The 17,382-nt window shown below is 41.2% G+C and overlaps 2 protein-coding genes across 9 annotated transcripts in view; one reads left to right on the forward strand and one right to left on the reverse strand.

Annotated features, from left to right (window-relative positions):
* The window catches only part of agbl4 (AGBL carboxypeptidase 4), a 294,365-nt gene extending 286,495 nt beyond the window's left edge, over nt 1-7,870 (reverse strand). For 6 of the 7 annotated variants that reach the window (XR_011357831.1, XR_011357829.1, XM_069938586.1 and 3 more), the window contains exon 1: nt 7,655-7,870. Coding sequence is in view for 4 of the 7 variants with exons in the window: in XM_069938586.1 (XP_069794687.1) it covers nt 7,655-7,663 (9 nt within the window). In the remaining 3 variants the exon portion in view is untranslated. Of the gene's footprint in view, nt 1-2,165; nt 2,207-7,654 lie in introns of those variants that run through there. The other variant, XR_011357830.1, reaches the window with a different exon arrangement.
* Nucleotides 7,511-17,382, forward strand: part of elavl4 (ELAV like neuron-specific RNA binding protein 4) — a 149,293-nt gene continuing 139,421 nt past the window's right edge. Inside the window, exon 1 of one of the 2 annotated variants that reach the window (XM_069938580.1) lies at nt 7,511-8,011. Coding sequence is in view for 1 of the 2 variants with exons in the window: in XM_069938576.1 (XP_069794677.1) it covers nt 8,167-8,184 (18 nt within the window). In the remaining variant the exon portion in view is untranslated. The other variant, XM_069938576.1, reaches the window with a different exon arrangement.

Raw genomic sequence — 17,382 nt, forward strand, 5'->3', positions numbered from 1 at the left:
CCCCTAAATCATAGTTATATTTAAAATACAGTAATCAACAATAAAGAAGAAAAAAATAACCCTTTAATCAAAACCCCATCCATTTGACAAGATTGGAAATAAAACCTAGCATGTGGGCATTGAGTGATGACAACTCGAAAACAAACAACACAACATCATCATCAAGGTTTAGAACAGTCTTAAAACTTTAGATTATGGTAATAGTCCATAGAAACCCTCCAAATGCAAACCAAGCTTTTAACTTCAGATTAATAAACATGCTCAATAGAAAGATTTTTACATTTATTTATAAATTATATCAGTTATATTGGCTCATAAAGTTGCCATGATCAACTTGAAAAATATGTAGTTAACCATTACACTAATTTTAAAAGATTATCCAAGCATTGTACAGTACCAGTGCCATAGCCACTTGCCATTTTACAGTTAAATATATTAAAATTACATTTATTAATATCACTTAAACATCGATGAATGTTACAGTTACACTTAATGAATGCTGAGAATTTTTTTCTTCATAATTTTAAAGGAAGCATATAGTAAGATTCTCATTTCATACAGGCCATCATGTGTTTTATAATGCAGGAAGAGGTCATTGGCCTTTCTTGTTTTCACTTGCTGTCTACCAGAGTAATTCACTGGTTCCAATGAGAGCCCCTCCCCTCCCCTTACCTCATGCTCCCTCTTCAGAGCCTTGCAAAAGGTTTCTCGAAATATATATATATATATATATATATATATATATATCCTATTCCCTATGGAAGCTGTTTCCATCACATCTACAGGCAGATTCAAACTATGCTACCCAAAAGAGACTTTTATTGATAATTCTTTTCCTCCTTAATTTACTGCAGTCACCTCTAACCTTCAACACCCTCTAAGAATGGGAACTCTACCATTATCCATTCTAACCAAACTGTTTGCTTCATATTATTCAAACCTCTCCAATCTATTCTCTCATTCGGAGAACTATTCTTATAAATCTACTCTTCACCTTCTCCATTGCTTCCAAATTCTCTCTATAATGATGCTGAGGCAAGACCAGTGGTTTGTAAAATAAAGTTTCAGCACTTTTTAATTATTTCTGATCACTCATCTTCCTTCTTAATTTTTTTCTATTTTAAGCTACTTGATCAGACATGTTTTCTGTCACTGGCAATTTTTGATATGATGATACAGATTAGTTAAGCTGCATGAAAGCCAACCTATACTGTATCTACCTTCCAATCTTCAATTGCTTGTTCCCACCAAACTACTACCCTACATACCATTTTCACAGGCAAAAATGTGTATACCTTGCAAATGCCATGCAAGGTTATAATGGGATTTGAAACTGCCAAATGCATATTGATATCTTTCCACATATGCTGTGATCATTTATAATTGAGCTACAACTATCTTAATTCTGTCTCAATTATTTTCTTGTCAATTTCAGATCTTTCTTAACAATAGAGTCATTATATATCTTACCAATTTGTGATGTATTTAATTTCCATTCACATTGAGCTTGCAGATGGACATTATGTCAATAAATACAAATATTCCTGTGAAATTTTATGCTTTCAGGACCCTGTTAATTTTCCAAATTCAATTGAATGTAATGCAAAATTATATAACTAGTTTATTTTGTCAAAGAATTTATTTCAGCTGCTTCCTACATTTACTTCCGTTTTCTCCCTGGTTCAGGCTATAATACCTATGATAGGCATGGCCAATACTGAACTCCCTTAAGGTTTGTTCTAAATATCCTAGACTGATACATAAGCCTAAAACTGTGACACAATCAGAGCTACATTATCAATGACACAGATACAGCTGAATGTGGAAGGTTGGTAAAACAAACATGTAAGGGAATCAGGAGATGTGTGTTTAGTGTGTGGTAGCCTGGAAAAGATCAACAACAAGTTTATGTAATAGTGGAGTTGGCAAGAGATCTGACTGGCCCACGTCTACTTTTAATTCTTTTATATCTGTTCAATATTTTCTTAAATTGCCTGTGCATGAAATTTGGTTTTTGAAAACCTAACAAATATTACAATTTTTAGGAGCACAGAAAGCTATTGGTCAACTGGAATATGCTTTCAATTATTTTTATTTATTGATTCCCAAATGCATGTATATGTACATAAGTAATGTGACCACATACGTATATTGAAAAGACTTACCATGCATGTCTGCCATTATTTCTCTGGACCCTAACTCAGAAAGTAATACTCTGCTTTTAATCCTACCTCTGTCATAGCAACAAGTAGAACAATTGAATAAAAAATACAGCATAATGACAATCATATTGCCATTGAGAAATAACTGCATGATCCTACTATTTCTCAAAACAAGTACAATCAGGACTACAGCTTGTATTTCATAACACGATGCCAGTAGAAAGTAGCAACCAACATGAAGGGCTACCTTTTCTGCATATAGTAATCCTATCCTTGGAGTAGTATTTATAAAAAGAAAACAATAAAATGACATATGAACTCAAGGAAAGCAGAATGTTGAGTTTATTCAAACAGAAATGACACCATTAATTGAGGGTTGTGTTAGTCACTCAATCGAATACTATTGGCCTATTGTGTAGAGACCAATAAGTGTGTAATATAGTATGAGAGGGAGAAGTCTAAAAATTGTTGTTTTAATTATATGTGGGGAAAAAAGATCATTAGGCCAAATTGTTAACTCTGAGGATAAACACCAGAAAGCATCTGCTCTAAAATTTTTGCAGTCATTGTAGGGATTTCTTCTGAATTCTATCAGCATGACAATCTTTTTTCAGGTCGTTTCAGAACTACATGAAATTGTGGTAGATTAATAAAAGTAATAGGGACAGAAACTTTTCTTCATATCTTTCCAGGAGACTATAACAATCCGCTTTATGACCTTCACAAAAATTTAAGGAATTGCTTTCAACATTCCATTACTTCTCTCAATGACCACAATGCCTCGTTGTGGAAGTCTTTTTCCATTGTTCACACTATTCGAAGAGAGCAAGACATTATTTTTGTCATAGAGAAAGAAATTCATGATAACTTTTTACTTCCTGATGAGATCATGGATGTTCACTTTCTAAAGGTAGATATCATAGAAAGTTCCTGCAGATTCAATATTAACTTATGAAAAAAATATAAGATTAGTGTAATAACAGGCAAGAGATTCAGTGGGCCAAAGCTGTATCCATCCAAGATCTAGATTGTTGTCAAAAACATTACAAATACGTTGGAGGCCATTATCATTGCTCAGTGAGCATTCAATGAAAATGAAATGATCTTTCATTGCTCTATCACACGCTGTAATACGCTCTTGCTCAATGCAGTGAAAATGAAAAAACTTGGTGGCTGCTTTGCAAGCTTTACTCAATTTAATTGTACAGTTACAGTTAGAATTTAAAAGAAAGGCACAAGCAGAGGCGATTCACCAGGCTGATACCTGGAATGACTTATGAGGAAAGATTGCGCAAATTGGGATTGTACTCGCTGGAGTTTAGAAGATTGAGAGGGGATCTCATAGAGACCTATAAAATTCTGGCAGGACTGGACAGAATGGATGCAGATGGGATGTTTCCAATTATGGGAAAATCCAGAACCCGGGGCCATGGTTTGAGGATAATAGGCAAACCATTTAGGACCGAGATGAGGAGGAATTTCTTGACCCAGAGGGTGGTGAATCTGTGGAATTCATTGCCACAGTGGGCAGTAGAGGCAGGTTCATTGAATATATTTAAGAGGGAATTAGATCTATTTCTTCAGTATAAGGGTATTAAAGGTTACGGAGAGAAGGCGGGGACGGGGTACTGAACTTTAAGATCAGCCATGATCTCATTGAATGGCGAAGCAGGCTCGAAGGGTCGAATGACCTACTCCTGCTCCTATCTTCTATGTTTCTATGTTTCTATGTCAGGTGACCTGAAGAGCTGTGGCAGTCAGGATCAACTAAATGTGAAAGGCAAGCTCATTAACAATTAAGAATACTTTTATAATATTACATTCTCTATTTAGTACTCCTGTATGCATTTTCAAATAGACTTGCTGCGCTTTTTGTGAAACAAGCCCTTCTATTCTACCAGGTATAAGATGACAAAAAAACTTGAACATGAGTCAATATCAAAATAATGAATGTTGGACCTGAGTAAAATCTGTAAAAGCCACACAACTGCACACTCCAAATCCCAATGATAATTTGGTTGGGAAATGTTGACCGTTTTGATTATTGTCCCATTCCATCAAAATTTGGTTGCAATCACAAAAAGTACAAGTTACACAATTTCATACTTAAAATATTGCACCTTGTCATCCTTTTCAAAGGCTGGGTTCTGGAGGTCAAGGGAAGGAAAGTGTAATTATTGACTTGGATTGAGAACACACCAGCATTGGCAGCACTCTTTTACAGCTTTATTTTGTTGGAGAGAGGGTGCAAAGAGGTAAGAGATCAGTCAATTTTCTTTTACTGGTGAGGGTAAGGGGAGGGCTTGGAATGGATCAGTATTGCAAAAAGGTAGATAGCTAGAAACAAAAGGAAATTCACCAGGCATTAGGTGAAGTAGGTACAAGATGAAGAAAGCATTATGTTCTAACTGAGGAATCAGGAGAAGATCTGCAGATGGTTGAGATCAGATATTGATGTTAATAATGGGGACAGGGATCACAAGGGTTGCGGCATATATGAGGAGAAGGGGTTAGAGAACAGTATGTGTTGTAAAGGAAATAGGGAGCAAATATTCTGCTGGCTTCTAGGCTGGCCATGGATTTTTAAGTTTGTTATGTCACTACTGATAAGTGACAAGTATTGCCAGGAAAATTAGGTCCCAGTTCTCCTGCTATGCTTCCAAATGTTTGTTGCTTGGGAAACTGCCTGCAGTTCTAATATGGAATCGTATTGGGATCATAAAGCTAATTCATGACAAGAAGTGTTCAGCAAGAATTCCTGGTTAGCATGATTCCAACTACAACTCTGGTTAAAAAGATTTTCAATCACATGGGCCTGAAAACAAAGTGCTAAAAAAAAATTACATTTCAGGACAAGCAACTAGAAAGCTAAATTTGAGTTAATGATCATGTATTTACTTTGCTCTTTAACCAATATTACATTGGTCCCCCATAGCTGCCTGAAATGAGTTATAGACTGAAGATGATGCTACCTGTGTAATTATTTTAGAAGGTATGTGGATGTATGATCATTGCATCAACTCTTCCCGCCATAGATCTCAGAAGTGGCAATTGTATTTTTGTAATACATCATGAAACGTCAATACCCATCTTGTCAGGATAATCTATGAGTGATTAAGACTACAGTCTTCTGAAATGATGGCTGGTTCTTCTGAGCTCCATGTTGTGTTGCTAATCTTCCATAATAATAATAATTCTCTGGGTTGGGAAAGGTGAGGGAGATGGTATTGTGAAGAAGAACGAACAATATCTTTTTTCCTTGGATGAAAATACAGTACTATTTCTCAGTTAGAGTACTTTCTCAGAATCCCAGAATCATCCCATTTAGATTTCCAGGTTCCTCAGATCCATTTCTCCCAATATCTCAGCCTAACGTATACAAACTATATCACCACTATAAGCTAGAAAAATAAAAACAAGCATGAGAAATATCATTAATTTAACCATGCAACAAAACTGAAATCTAAGACAAAGGGTGGAATACAGAAATATTTGGAGTAGGGATGTGGAATGTGGAACAAAGAAATGGGACATAATCTACAAGCTGTGGTAGTTTCCAAAGCAGACTATCAGAAAGGAATAGAAGAGAAAACAATGAATTCAATAGTCATCATTTTCCAAAATACTCTCAATTAAGGAATTGTGCCTTTGGAAAGAAACAACTTTGTATTCCTAGAAGTATATAACGTTCACAAAAGTAATCTTATGTTAAGTTTTCTAGCATATACTAAGTTTTCATGATTCAATTCTATGGTTAACTTTGAATATGAAGTTATCCACCACAAAGTACTGATGAAAGGAATAATCTGGAGGTTTACGGTTTTCATTTATTTATTCTGAGAGCTAAATATAGAACAATATTTCCTCCCCTTGAATAGTGTAGTAACTAGAATTATATTTAACAAATTATATTTAACTTGTTCATTCATATAACTGATAATAAATCATCTGTCAAGACTAATTTTAGAAATTCAACTTTTTTAAAATATCAATAAATATGCATGTTAGCACTATATTTCATAACCTTAGTCACATACAGTAAAATCCCCATTATCTGGAATTCAAACAACCAACAAAAAAAAAATAGAAAATAAACTAAAGTTTAAAATTGGCGTCCCTAGTTTGCCAATCCATGGAATGTGCATTCTCAAGCAATGGGCAAATTCACTTATCCAGCATCTATCAATCCCCATAGGTGCTGGATACAAGGTTGGGGTGGAAGGGGACGAGAGGGGTTTACTTTATTTTTCTTTAACAACACAGCTTTAAAATGCAGATTCTAACCACAGACTACTCATGATGAATTTTGTTCAGTGTAAGTACTGTATTATGTCTTTTAAACAGTTTATTCTTAATGCAGGTATTATTAGTTGGGCATTGTAAAAGTGAGTCTCAAGCAACTAGAAAATACACTTACCCAGCATCGAACAATTCCCACAGGTGCCAGATACCAGGGATTTACTGTATTTGCTAATTTTTTTAATTTCCACCCATCACACTATTTTGTTTTTGTGCTTTCACTGCTATGTTGTCCTTGGAGCAAGAATACAACACATTCTTTGGCTTATGTTAACTACTTATCTTAGAAATTATAGAACAATGTTAATCTAATTGAAGGGCATAATACTTCAGGTATTGTAAATTTGAAATAAAAATAGAAAATATAGTAAATGTGAGTCAATCAGCATCTGTGAAGAGAAAATTATCTGAACTGAATGCAGCTTTTTCTGAAACCCACTGATCTGAAATACAGTACAATTAGGAAGATATAATTCTGAACAAATTGGAACTTTAATACTTCAGGATAGTTTCCATATCATGCTTTTTTTTTAAAAGTTCTCTGCTAAGCAGGAACATCCAATCTGAATTATAAATGAAAGTGCCACAGAAATGTATATTCGTCAGTGAAGGATCCCATATATATTTACACACAAAATTGATCTACAGTATTAATAAGAACATTTAAACACAGGTTCCATTAAATCCTTCATTGTATATAGTTATCATTGTCTGCCGGATATTTGGAGCTGCCCCGCCCACGGATGACTCATACCCTATGACTCCTCCCCCGTGGTCCTGGGCCATAAAGGTCGAGCCACCTTTCCTATCCTGGGATCTGGGCCAGCAAGTTTCCTCAGTGGTTCCTGGCAGTGCCCTACAGTAGTAGGCAGATAAATACAACACAAAACATCCTTTTATACAGTTTAAAAGTTATTTAAAAATGAACTGAACGGGAAACCAACTAAATTTCAATGTTAATTTTGTTTACGGTGTTGGTTATCGTTTCAATGAGGTTTAACAATTTGAAGTAAGGTTTCTTTATGTTCCTGCATATTGACACAAATTCAACACCTTTAGGCCTGAAAAAAAAACCAAAACAAAACACAGCTGTGGAGGAAAATGAAATCTATCCGACAGTTAACCAAATTATTTGACAAGGTGCGCTTTCCAAAGTTGGCGGGAAAAGCGCCTGAATAAACAAATGTACACACCAACATCATTTCAGTCTCAGACCTGGAAGATTTATCCCTAACCACGCCCAGGTGGCTGCCCTAGTTACAGCAGGAGGAGGACGGAGAGAGAGGCCGAACTGAGGGGTGGTTGTCGTGTGAGCCCTGAGAACGCCGGTCGGCACCTGGGCAAGTGGCCCAAGCGCATCCAACAGGCGACCGTTGAAAGGCACCGCGAGCCCGCGCCTCCTCTTCAGAGCCCGGGGCTGAAACTCACGTGCAGGGGGGCACGCTCTCGCCGACACGATTCAACGGGACAGCAGCTTTTGAGACTTAAATGATAGTGAACGCCAACTGCTTTAAAAAAAATGGATATTATGACAATAAAGCGTCAAGAGGGTTCGTAGCTGCATTTTTGTTTGGCACCCACGTGGTTCCATCCGACTCCGGGGGTGGGGCACACCAAGTGCGAGGGGCTTTCGCGCGAGTTTGACGACATTCCACAGCGCTCAGTGCCCATTAGCTTCACAAGGCTCGTCAACAGAGCGAGAAGGATGCGTTTAAAAACTCAGGTAAATTAAAATGATTCACATCTCGATAGTGTCAACGCACGCTGGACATCAAAGCCAAAACCAGGTTTGAAGGGATGCAAATCTCGATGATGCTCCCTATCCACATTTTTCAAAAGATACAATTAATATTCAATGCAGGAAAGGATCAGGTTTAATATTCGGGAAAAAATACAATCAATGAGAAATTGGGTCTAATTCAACTGTAAGTTTGCACCTATCCACAAACTAGTTACTGGCATAGTATCCTGTTTCTATTCTGTCAACGTTTTAAAGATGGGACGAACAATTTTATAAAAAAGTAAAATTCGTGACTTGTTTCTTTAAAAGTAGTGTCCTTCCTTAAATATGCGGAAGGAATCGAGATACTTGTATTTCATGAAGAATGTTAACTGTTCTGCCAGTTTTACAATAGTTACTCCTGAATTTTAATTATCCTTTCCACCATGTCAAGTTGCATCTTTCGCAAGAACTTCATATGTTTGTCACGCAGTTACTTCCAGAATAGAACGTTTCGATTCAATGCCAAACGATACTTCATCAATCAAATAATTATTAAAATTCCACGTGTCAACAATCTTCCAACCGTTATTTTCCATCCGTGAATCTGAACGGATGAAAATCCTATAGTAGGGAACACGTTTTTGCCCGGGGCTCGTATGCGACCGCCAAAATTCTTGCGATTTGGCGCCAAATGAGGAAAGCGCAAAAAAAATGAGAAGGGGGGAAAAAAAATTCCCAGGTCTTTGCATAGTCGTTTGGTTTTGCGTAATGGTGATTACAAATGGTTCTCAGTCGTCGGGAAAAAAACATCTAGGTGCTATGCGAATTCTGCTGGACGAATTCAAATTAGTAGTTAGTAACCTTGCAGGCACAAAATGTAAGCCTATTACAACAAAAATACAGACTCTTCAGCCAACTCGTCCATATTGAATCAATCCCACTTCTTTGGGCTTGGTCCATATCCCGTTTAATCTTTTCCTATCCATATACCTGTGCCAATAAGAATGTTATAAACTACCTTCCTCTGTTAGTTCAATCCGTATACTGTATGCACCGCCCTCTCTGGATAACTTTCCACTTAGGTTCCCTTTAAATCTCTCTTCTTTCCCCGCCCCTCCTTTATTTTTAACCAATCCCCTCTAGTTTTAGACTTTCCTACCTGAGAAAAGACCATGATCTATGCCTCATTATTATGCCCCACTTTTAAACTATTGTCTCAAGAGTTTGAGGTGTTTTAGCAACTTTATGTTTATTTGCAAGTTCCTGTTTAAATCCTTTATTTGCCTTGAAGTTATTGCCCCTTGAAATCCCATCTTCAGGTCTAATGCCATAATCAATATTTTTATTATTGTTACTGTGCCGCATAATCATCAAAGTTACACTCCATCTCCAAGATAACCTTGACATTCAAAGTAGCTTCAAAGGGTCTTTTCACTATTTCCTCATTTACTATTCATCACAACAGAAAGAGTATCTAGGCATTCCTGTAGATATGAATTTGAAAACTTCCAATTTCATTGACGGCTAGGAGTGTAAATGGAAAATGCATATGCTTGACAAGTGCTCGCATACATTGACTGCAGTTTTTACCAGCTCCTATTTGTTGTACTTTTTCATCAACATTGAAAGAATTCTCATTTTTATGTAACTATAGGTGTCTAACCTTTTATCCAGGATTGTCAGTCCTCAAATATCTCCCGAACATTAGTTCTGCCGTTGTCCGAAAGATTACAATAATATGTTTAAAGAGAATTTTCTTACTTTAATGAAGTCTTTACCTCAGTGGTCTCCTTAATTAGATGAATTAATGTTATTAAGATGAATATCTTGCCCAAGTTTTTATATATTTTTCAAGCTGTTCCTATTTTTTTTGTTCATAAAACTTTTTATTATTATTTCCTCATATATTTAGAAAAATAAGTGTCCTCATCTAAGTAGTTTTCCATCAAAACCTTAAAAAGAAAGGTGGTTTGGCTTTGCCTAATTTTAGATTTTACTATTGAGCAGCTAATATTAGATGTATAATTTTTTGGATTCATTATAAGGAGGGAATGGACATTTCATATTGGAGTAATTTAGAAATAAACACTACTAAAAAATATATTCTCTTATTTTAAAACTTGGAGTACCATTATCAAAATTAACTGATAATTTTGTTGTTAAGCATATTTTAAGAATTTGGTTTCAATTTAGAAAAATTTTGGATATCAGATTTTTACTTGCTAGCCCTATAATTTCTTATTTTTTTCCCACCTTCTGTGCAAGATTCTGTTTTTTTTATGAATGGCTTGTTGGGTATCAATTATTTTCAAGATTTATTTATTGATAATAATTCAGCTTCATTCGAACAATTATCTTGTGGTCACTGGAATTGCTGTGGACTCGATGAAATAACCATGCATGGCATTTTTAGAGTGTATGAAACGGATTTACTCTTCAAATACCACGCAAACTTTTAAAGCCTGAATCATGCGCCCGACATGCGGTGGCATCATATCGTTGGCTCGATGCCTTCTGGAAGTTATAGTGCCACCTTAGCATCGCTACACACCGCCCCCTGAACCGGCAGAAAGGTTTGTCTGTCTTTTAGGTGGTCATCCTCTGCGACTAACTGTTGGCTGCTGCAATGGGGAAGACTTCTCCATGCAAGCTAGTTTAAGCCTTTCAACAGTGAAAGACTGTGGTTTCCCTCCAATGTCCAAAATACATATTGACCTAGTTTGTTTGATTATCCTATAAGGCCTTTTGTAAGACGTCTACTAAGGTTGACCAAGTGTTCACCTATGTTCAAAGACGTATTTGCAATTTTTGAAGTCTTCAGGCACAAAGGAAAAGTATTCTCCATGCAAAGATGGAGGTATAGGGGTTAATTTTCCTATGGTCTCCCTTAGCTTGGTCAACAGTTCCTTAGGATTATCCTTGGAGTTAGAATGTTAGGGGACAAATTCCCCTGCGAACACCAAAGGTGCGTCATACATGAGCTTTACAGATGAAGCTTGGAGGTCCTCCTTTGGTATTATTCTAATGCCCAGTAATACCCAGGGCAGCTCATCAGCCCAGTTCAGGCCGTCTAACCGAGTCATCAAAGCTGTCTTGAGATGTCGATGAAATCTTTCCACCATTCCATTAGCCTGAGCATGATAGCCATTTGTATGATGAATTGTTGACCTGAGCAAGCAAGAGAAGGTCGCCCACAGCGAGGAAGTAAATTGTGGTCCTCTATCTGAAGTAATGTGCTGGTAAACAAAAACGAGACACCCAAGAACCGAGGAGCGCCCAAGCACTCCTGCTGTAGCATCTCCCACAGACACGGCCTTGGGCCATCACATAAACCTGTCTATTACTGTAAAAAGATAACAGTATCCTATTAAAAACAGGAAGCAGGGCAACAATGTCCACATGGTCATGAGCAAATTGATGAGTAACTGCTGGGAAGGACTGCAGTGGTGCTTTAGTATGCCGCTGAACTTTTGCTTTCTGGCAGGCAATGCAAGACCTCACCATTTGTGTAATGTCTTTTTTTAAGACTGTGCCACACAAACCTGTCAGAAACTATATGAATTGTTGATCTAATCAATGGATGTGAGAGACCAAGAACAGAGTTGAACATTTGACATTTCCATGATGCCGGAACTACTAGGCGTGGGTATCCCGTGTGAGGTTTTTCAGTTGGTTGTTTTTCCAGACTCTTTTGTGTAGTCTTCCAAAGGCGCTATTTGCCTTGGCGAGTCTGTTGTCTATCTCATTGTCGATCCTTGCATCTGATGAAATGGTGCAGCCGAGATAGGTAAACTGGTTGACCGTTTTGAGTTTTGTGTGCCCGATGGAGATGTGGGGGGGCTGGTAGTCATGGTGGGGAGCTGGCTGATGGAGGACCTCAGTTTTCTTCAGGCTGACTTCCAGGCCAAACATTTTGGCAGTTTCCGCAAAGCAGGACGTCAAGCGCTGAAGAGCTGGCTCTGAATGGGCAACTAAAGCGGCATCATCTGCAAAGAGTAGTTCACGGACAAGTTTCTCTTGTGTCTTGGTGTGAGCTTGCAGGCGCCTCAGATTGAAGAGACTGCCATCCGTGCGGTACCGGATGTAAACAGCGTCTTCATTGTTGGGGTCTTTCATGGCTTGGTTCAGCATCATGCTGAAGAAGATTGAAAAGAGGGTTGGTGCGAGAACACAGCCTTGCTTCACGCCATTGTTAATGGAGAAGGGTTCAGAGAGCTCATTGCTGTATCTGACCCGACCTTGTTGGTTTTCGTGCAGTTGGATAATCATGTTGAGGAACTTTGGGGGACATCCGATGCGCTCTAGTATTTGCCAAAGCCCTATCCTGCTCACGGTGTCGAAGGCTTTGGTGAGGTCAACAAAGGTGATGTAGAGTCCTTTCATCAGATGCAAGGATCGACAATGAGATAGACAACAGACTCGCCAAGGCAAATAGCGCCTTTGGAAGACTACACAAAAGAGTCTGGAAAAACAACCAACTGAAAAACCTCACAAAGATAAGCGTATACAGAGCCGTTGTCATACCCACACTCCTGTTCGGCTCCGAATCATGGGTCCTCTACCGGCACCACCTACGGCTCCTAGAACGCTTCCACCAGCGTTGTCTCCGCTCCATCCTCAACATCCATTGGAGCGCTCACACCCCTAACGTCGAGGTACTCGAGATGGCAGAGGTCGACAGCATCGAGTCCACGCTGCTGAAGATCCAGCTGCGCTGGATGGGTCACGTCTCCAGAATGGAGGACCATCGCCTTCCCAAGATCGTATTATATGGCGAGCTCTCCACTGGCCACCGTGACAGAGGTGCACCAAAGAAAAGGTACAAGGACTGCCTAAAGAAATCTCTTGGTGCCTGCCACATTGACCACCGCCAGTGGGCTGATAACGCCTCAAACCGTGCATCTTGGCGCCTCACAGTTTGGCGGGCAGCAGCCTCCTTTGAAGAAGACCGCAGAGCCCACCTCACTGACAAAAGGCAAAGGAGGAAAAACCCAACACCCAACCCCAACCAACCAATTTTCCCTTGCAACCGCTGCAATCGTGTCTGCCTGTCCCGCATCGGACTGGTCAGCCACAAACGAGCCTGCAGCTGACGTGGACTTTTTACCCCTTCCATAAATCTTCGTCCGCGAAGCCAAGCCAAAGAAGAAAAGATCACAGAGGAGTAGTTTGCCATGAACTACAAATTGGATATCTTTCAATTGTAGGTTCGTGAAAAATGGAAGTGAAAGGCCAAAAGCTCTTTATCAAAAGCACTGTATTCTCTGCTTCACAAAGATTGCAAGTTGATGAAGTGCACCTCCTATGGGCATATCTGAAGTGTCTATAGAAAGGGCGGTGGCTGCATTTAAAACTGGGTAGCTGAGCATAGAGGCATGAGTCAGCAAATTTTTTGTCTTCAAGAGGGTGTTGGTTCAGTCCAGTGGATAGTTCTGGCGCTTCTGGACAGTAAATCAGAAAGAGGCTTCATGATTTGAGAAGAAACCGTCATTAAAAATTTACCATTTCTTAGAATTTCTGTTGGCTTTTAACCGTAGCAGGTTTTGAGTATTTGGTAATTGTCTGAACTTTGGATGGGAACAGGATTATTGCCTTCCTATGCCCCTGAGTAATACTATGCCCCAAGAAATCGATTGTTTCTTGTCCAAAACACATTTATCTGGATTAATGGTCATGTAACACTGCTAAAGGCAAGTAAACCAGTAACTGCCATTTATTCAAACCACGTGTGTTCCTTTTTAGTGGAGGTGACAGGCTCACGGGATTGATGTCATAATGCTGATGTGAGGCCTGATCTGGCAACGCGCTCCTACAGCCTGGAAGTTCTGTGCCCTGCCGCACTGGGCGCATCATGTGCTGGGTTCCCCCCCCCCCCCCCAGAATCACAATCTCTTTGGGCGTGTGCCCTCAGTGCCATAGTGTAGGGACACGGAAAAGCTCTGAACAATCCAAGTGGACTTTCTTGAAGTGGTCGACTAAACATGTCCTGCCTGTATACAACTCCCTTCCTTCTCAGTACCTTGAAAGGCCCTTCGTAAGGGCACTGCAGGGGGGTACCTGGTTTGCCCTGCCTTACAAAGACAGTCCGTGGCTTTGTTCTTGTGGGACATGGCTGGTTGGTGTCCTGTGGGTGGTGGCAGCATGGTTCCTCAGCCGCTGTAGGATGATCAGGGAGTTCGGTGGTGGTTCAGTGGAGTCGAAATGAATGTCACCTGGGATGAAGAGTGATGTGTCATCTACCATTTCCACTGATGAGGTGGGGAGGCCCTCTGTAGGTGCTCTGCAGATACCCAGCAGGATCCATGGGCATTCATCCATTCATTTGGGCCCATGCAGCTGTGATTGGAGGGCTGCTTTTAGATGGCAGTGAAAGCGCTCTACCAGCCCATTGGATTGTGGGTGGTAGACGGTTGTGTGGCGTAGCTAGCTGCTGCAGAATTTGGCCATGATCACCTAGAGCAGAGGTAAACTGGGCTCCCCAGTCTGAAGTTTTGTGGGAAGGGACACCAAAATGGGCAAACCACTGAGGTAAAGGCTCTTACACAAGTCTCTGTGTCACAGGCCAGTATGGCATTGCTTCTGGCTAGCATGTAAAGCGGTCGACCACGGTGACTAATGGGAAGGGGCCCTACAATGTGCACATGGTCGAATCTGTCGGCTGTGAGCAGGAAAAGTTGCACTAGATCTTTAGTGTGCAGATGGACTTTGGCTCATTGGCATTATACACACATTTTTGCCCAAAGTGAAACTTTGCACTGAAGCCTGTGCCATATGAACCTGTCTGAAATTAGGCAGACTGTTGGAAAGGTGAGAGAGTCCATGCACTTGATTGAATACCCGCTGTCTTCAGGTCGCAGGCAGGATTGGCCTGGGGTGGCCTGTAGACATATCGTACAGGAGTGTTGGGCCTCCTGGATCTGACGCATACTCCTAATTTGTAGGCTGATGATGGCAGTGCACGATGCCTGTGTGTCAGCATCTTCAGCCTGGTCCATGGCGAACTGAACTGTATCGATGCCACCTGTCACCCAGAGATCATTGGCCTGGACAGTGTGTCAGCTACCACGTTGGACTTCCCTGCTACTTGGCGGATATCTGTTGTTTATTCAGAGATTATGATGTGTCATTGTTGCCTTGCCGACAAGGGGTTCGAGACTGCCCAGCACTCGCACCAGCGGCTTGTGTCCATGTAGGCCGTGAACACTCGGCCTTCAAGGATGTTCCGGAAATGGCGTATGGCCAGGTACATTGCGAGCAGTTCACGATCAAAAGCGCTGCACTTTAGTTCGGGTCGTCGGAGGTGTTTACTGAAGAAAGCGATTGGCTGCTACTAGTGATCCACCCACTGTTGCAGCACTGCCCCCACTGCCAGGTTTGAGGCATCTGTTGTTAATGACAGGAGTAAGTCTGGATCTGGGTGTGTCAGGAACATGGCTTTGGAGAGTGCTGTTTTGGTCATCTCAAATGCCTGGAATACTTCAACAGACCAGCTGGGCTCCTTGATATCCAACTTAAACAGATGGAAGAAGGGCCACATTGCTGGCTGCTGCTCCTGGGAGAAAGTGATGATAGAAATTCATCATCCCAAGGAACTCTTGCAGGCTTTGGGACTGGGAGAGTTCCAAATGGCCTCAACCTTGTCAGGCAAAGGTGTTGTTCCTTTGCTGGAGATGCGGTGCCCAAGGAAGTTGATGGTGGACAAACTGAACTGGCACTTGGATGGGTTGATGTTTAGCTCAAAAGTCTGCAGTCAGGCAAACAGGCATTTTAAATGTTCATTGTGGGTCCTGGGATCTGCGCTGGCAATGAGGATGTTGTGCAGGTAACACGAAAATCCCCTCCAGGTCTCTTGCCATTACGTCCGTGAGGTGCTGGAATATTTGCGGCTTTTTTCGGCCTGAATGGCATTCTCAGGGACTCAGAGGCCAAACAGGGCTGTTTTCCAGACATCATTCTGGTGCATTGAGATCTGGTGGTAGCCCTTCACCAGGTCAACTTTGATAAAAATCTGGGCACCTTGGAGCCATGCGGCAAAATCCTGTATGTGTGGGATGGGGTATCTGTCCGGTTCTGTTGCATCATTGAGCCGGCAGGACGCCAGCCGTCAAAGTTCTTTTGGACAGTGTGTAGTGGCGAAGCCCACAGGCTGTTGGAACAGTGGACAATCCCCAATTCCTCCATCATGGCAAACTTGTGCTTGGCTTGGTGGAGCTTATCTTGGGGCATTTGCTGTGCCCGCGCATACATGGGTGGTCCGGTGGTCTCGCACACCATTTGCTGGTTCTGCATCATGAAAGTTGGGAGCTAGGAGAGTGGGGAAGTTGGTGAGGAGTGCGGTATACTCACTTTGTTCAAGAACATGGACTCCCAAAGGCTGGAAAATGCGTTGGCACAGTGTGAGGGGGGAGAACCTGGAAGGTGGTGGCATTAACCAGCCAGCATCAGTTGAGGTCGACCAGGAGTTCGCTCGCCTGAAGGAAATCTGCTTCATGGAGAGCCTGGCCTACTGAGGTGACAGTACAGTCTCATCTGAAAACAGCATTCTCGGTGTGAATGGTCCCATATGTGGGGATGGTTGAACCGTTGGCAGACTGTTTGGGTAGGCCTCAGGCATTGTTCTTCTGCTCAAAGAACATGGGCAGAACTAGGCTGATTTCTGCCTGGAGTCACCGGGCCTTCAAGTCTCAAAGATAAAGCAGGCATTTTCTGGAGCCAACCACTGAGGCTACTAACAGTGGCTGGCTTTCTCGTTTCCCTTCATTGGACTGGGTTTGCTGCCTGAAAAGGTACAAGGCAGTATGCACCACTGGGCATTGCAGCCCCACCGACTGGTTGTAGCAGTGCCCTGCTGTTTTGTGGCTGGGCTGCTGCGATGGCCGCCATAGGAGCACACAAGGTTGCCAAGGGGTGTGCTTTTGCTCCAATTACATAAATGGGCTGCACATGGATGGAGTCGGGTTGCGGAGTGTGGAAGAGCCAGTCTACTTCTCTCGCCACGAGGTGCGATTCGGCAAAGTCCATGTTGGAAATGGCAGCGACAACGTGGACCGGCAACTTGGAAAGGAACTGGGCCTCAAACAGGAAGCACTTTGTCTGCGAGGGCCTCTCGCTCCTGCATCAATTCTGAGGAGTTGCGATCGCCTAGGCCCTACGTGTCAAGCACCTGAATGGCCTTTTCGTGCCGGCAAAGTTAAAATG

This window comes from Narcine bancroftii, chromosome 5 (genome assembly GCF_036971445.1).
Source record: "Narcine bancroftii isolate sNarBan1 chromosome 5, sNarBan1.hap1, whole genome shotgun sequence".
Lineage (NCBI taxonomy): Eukaryota > Metazoa > Chordata > Chondrichthyes > Torpediniformes > Narcinidae > Narcine > Narcine bancroftii.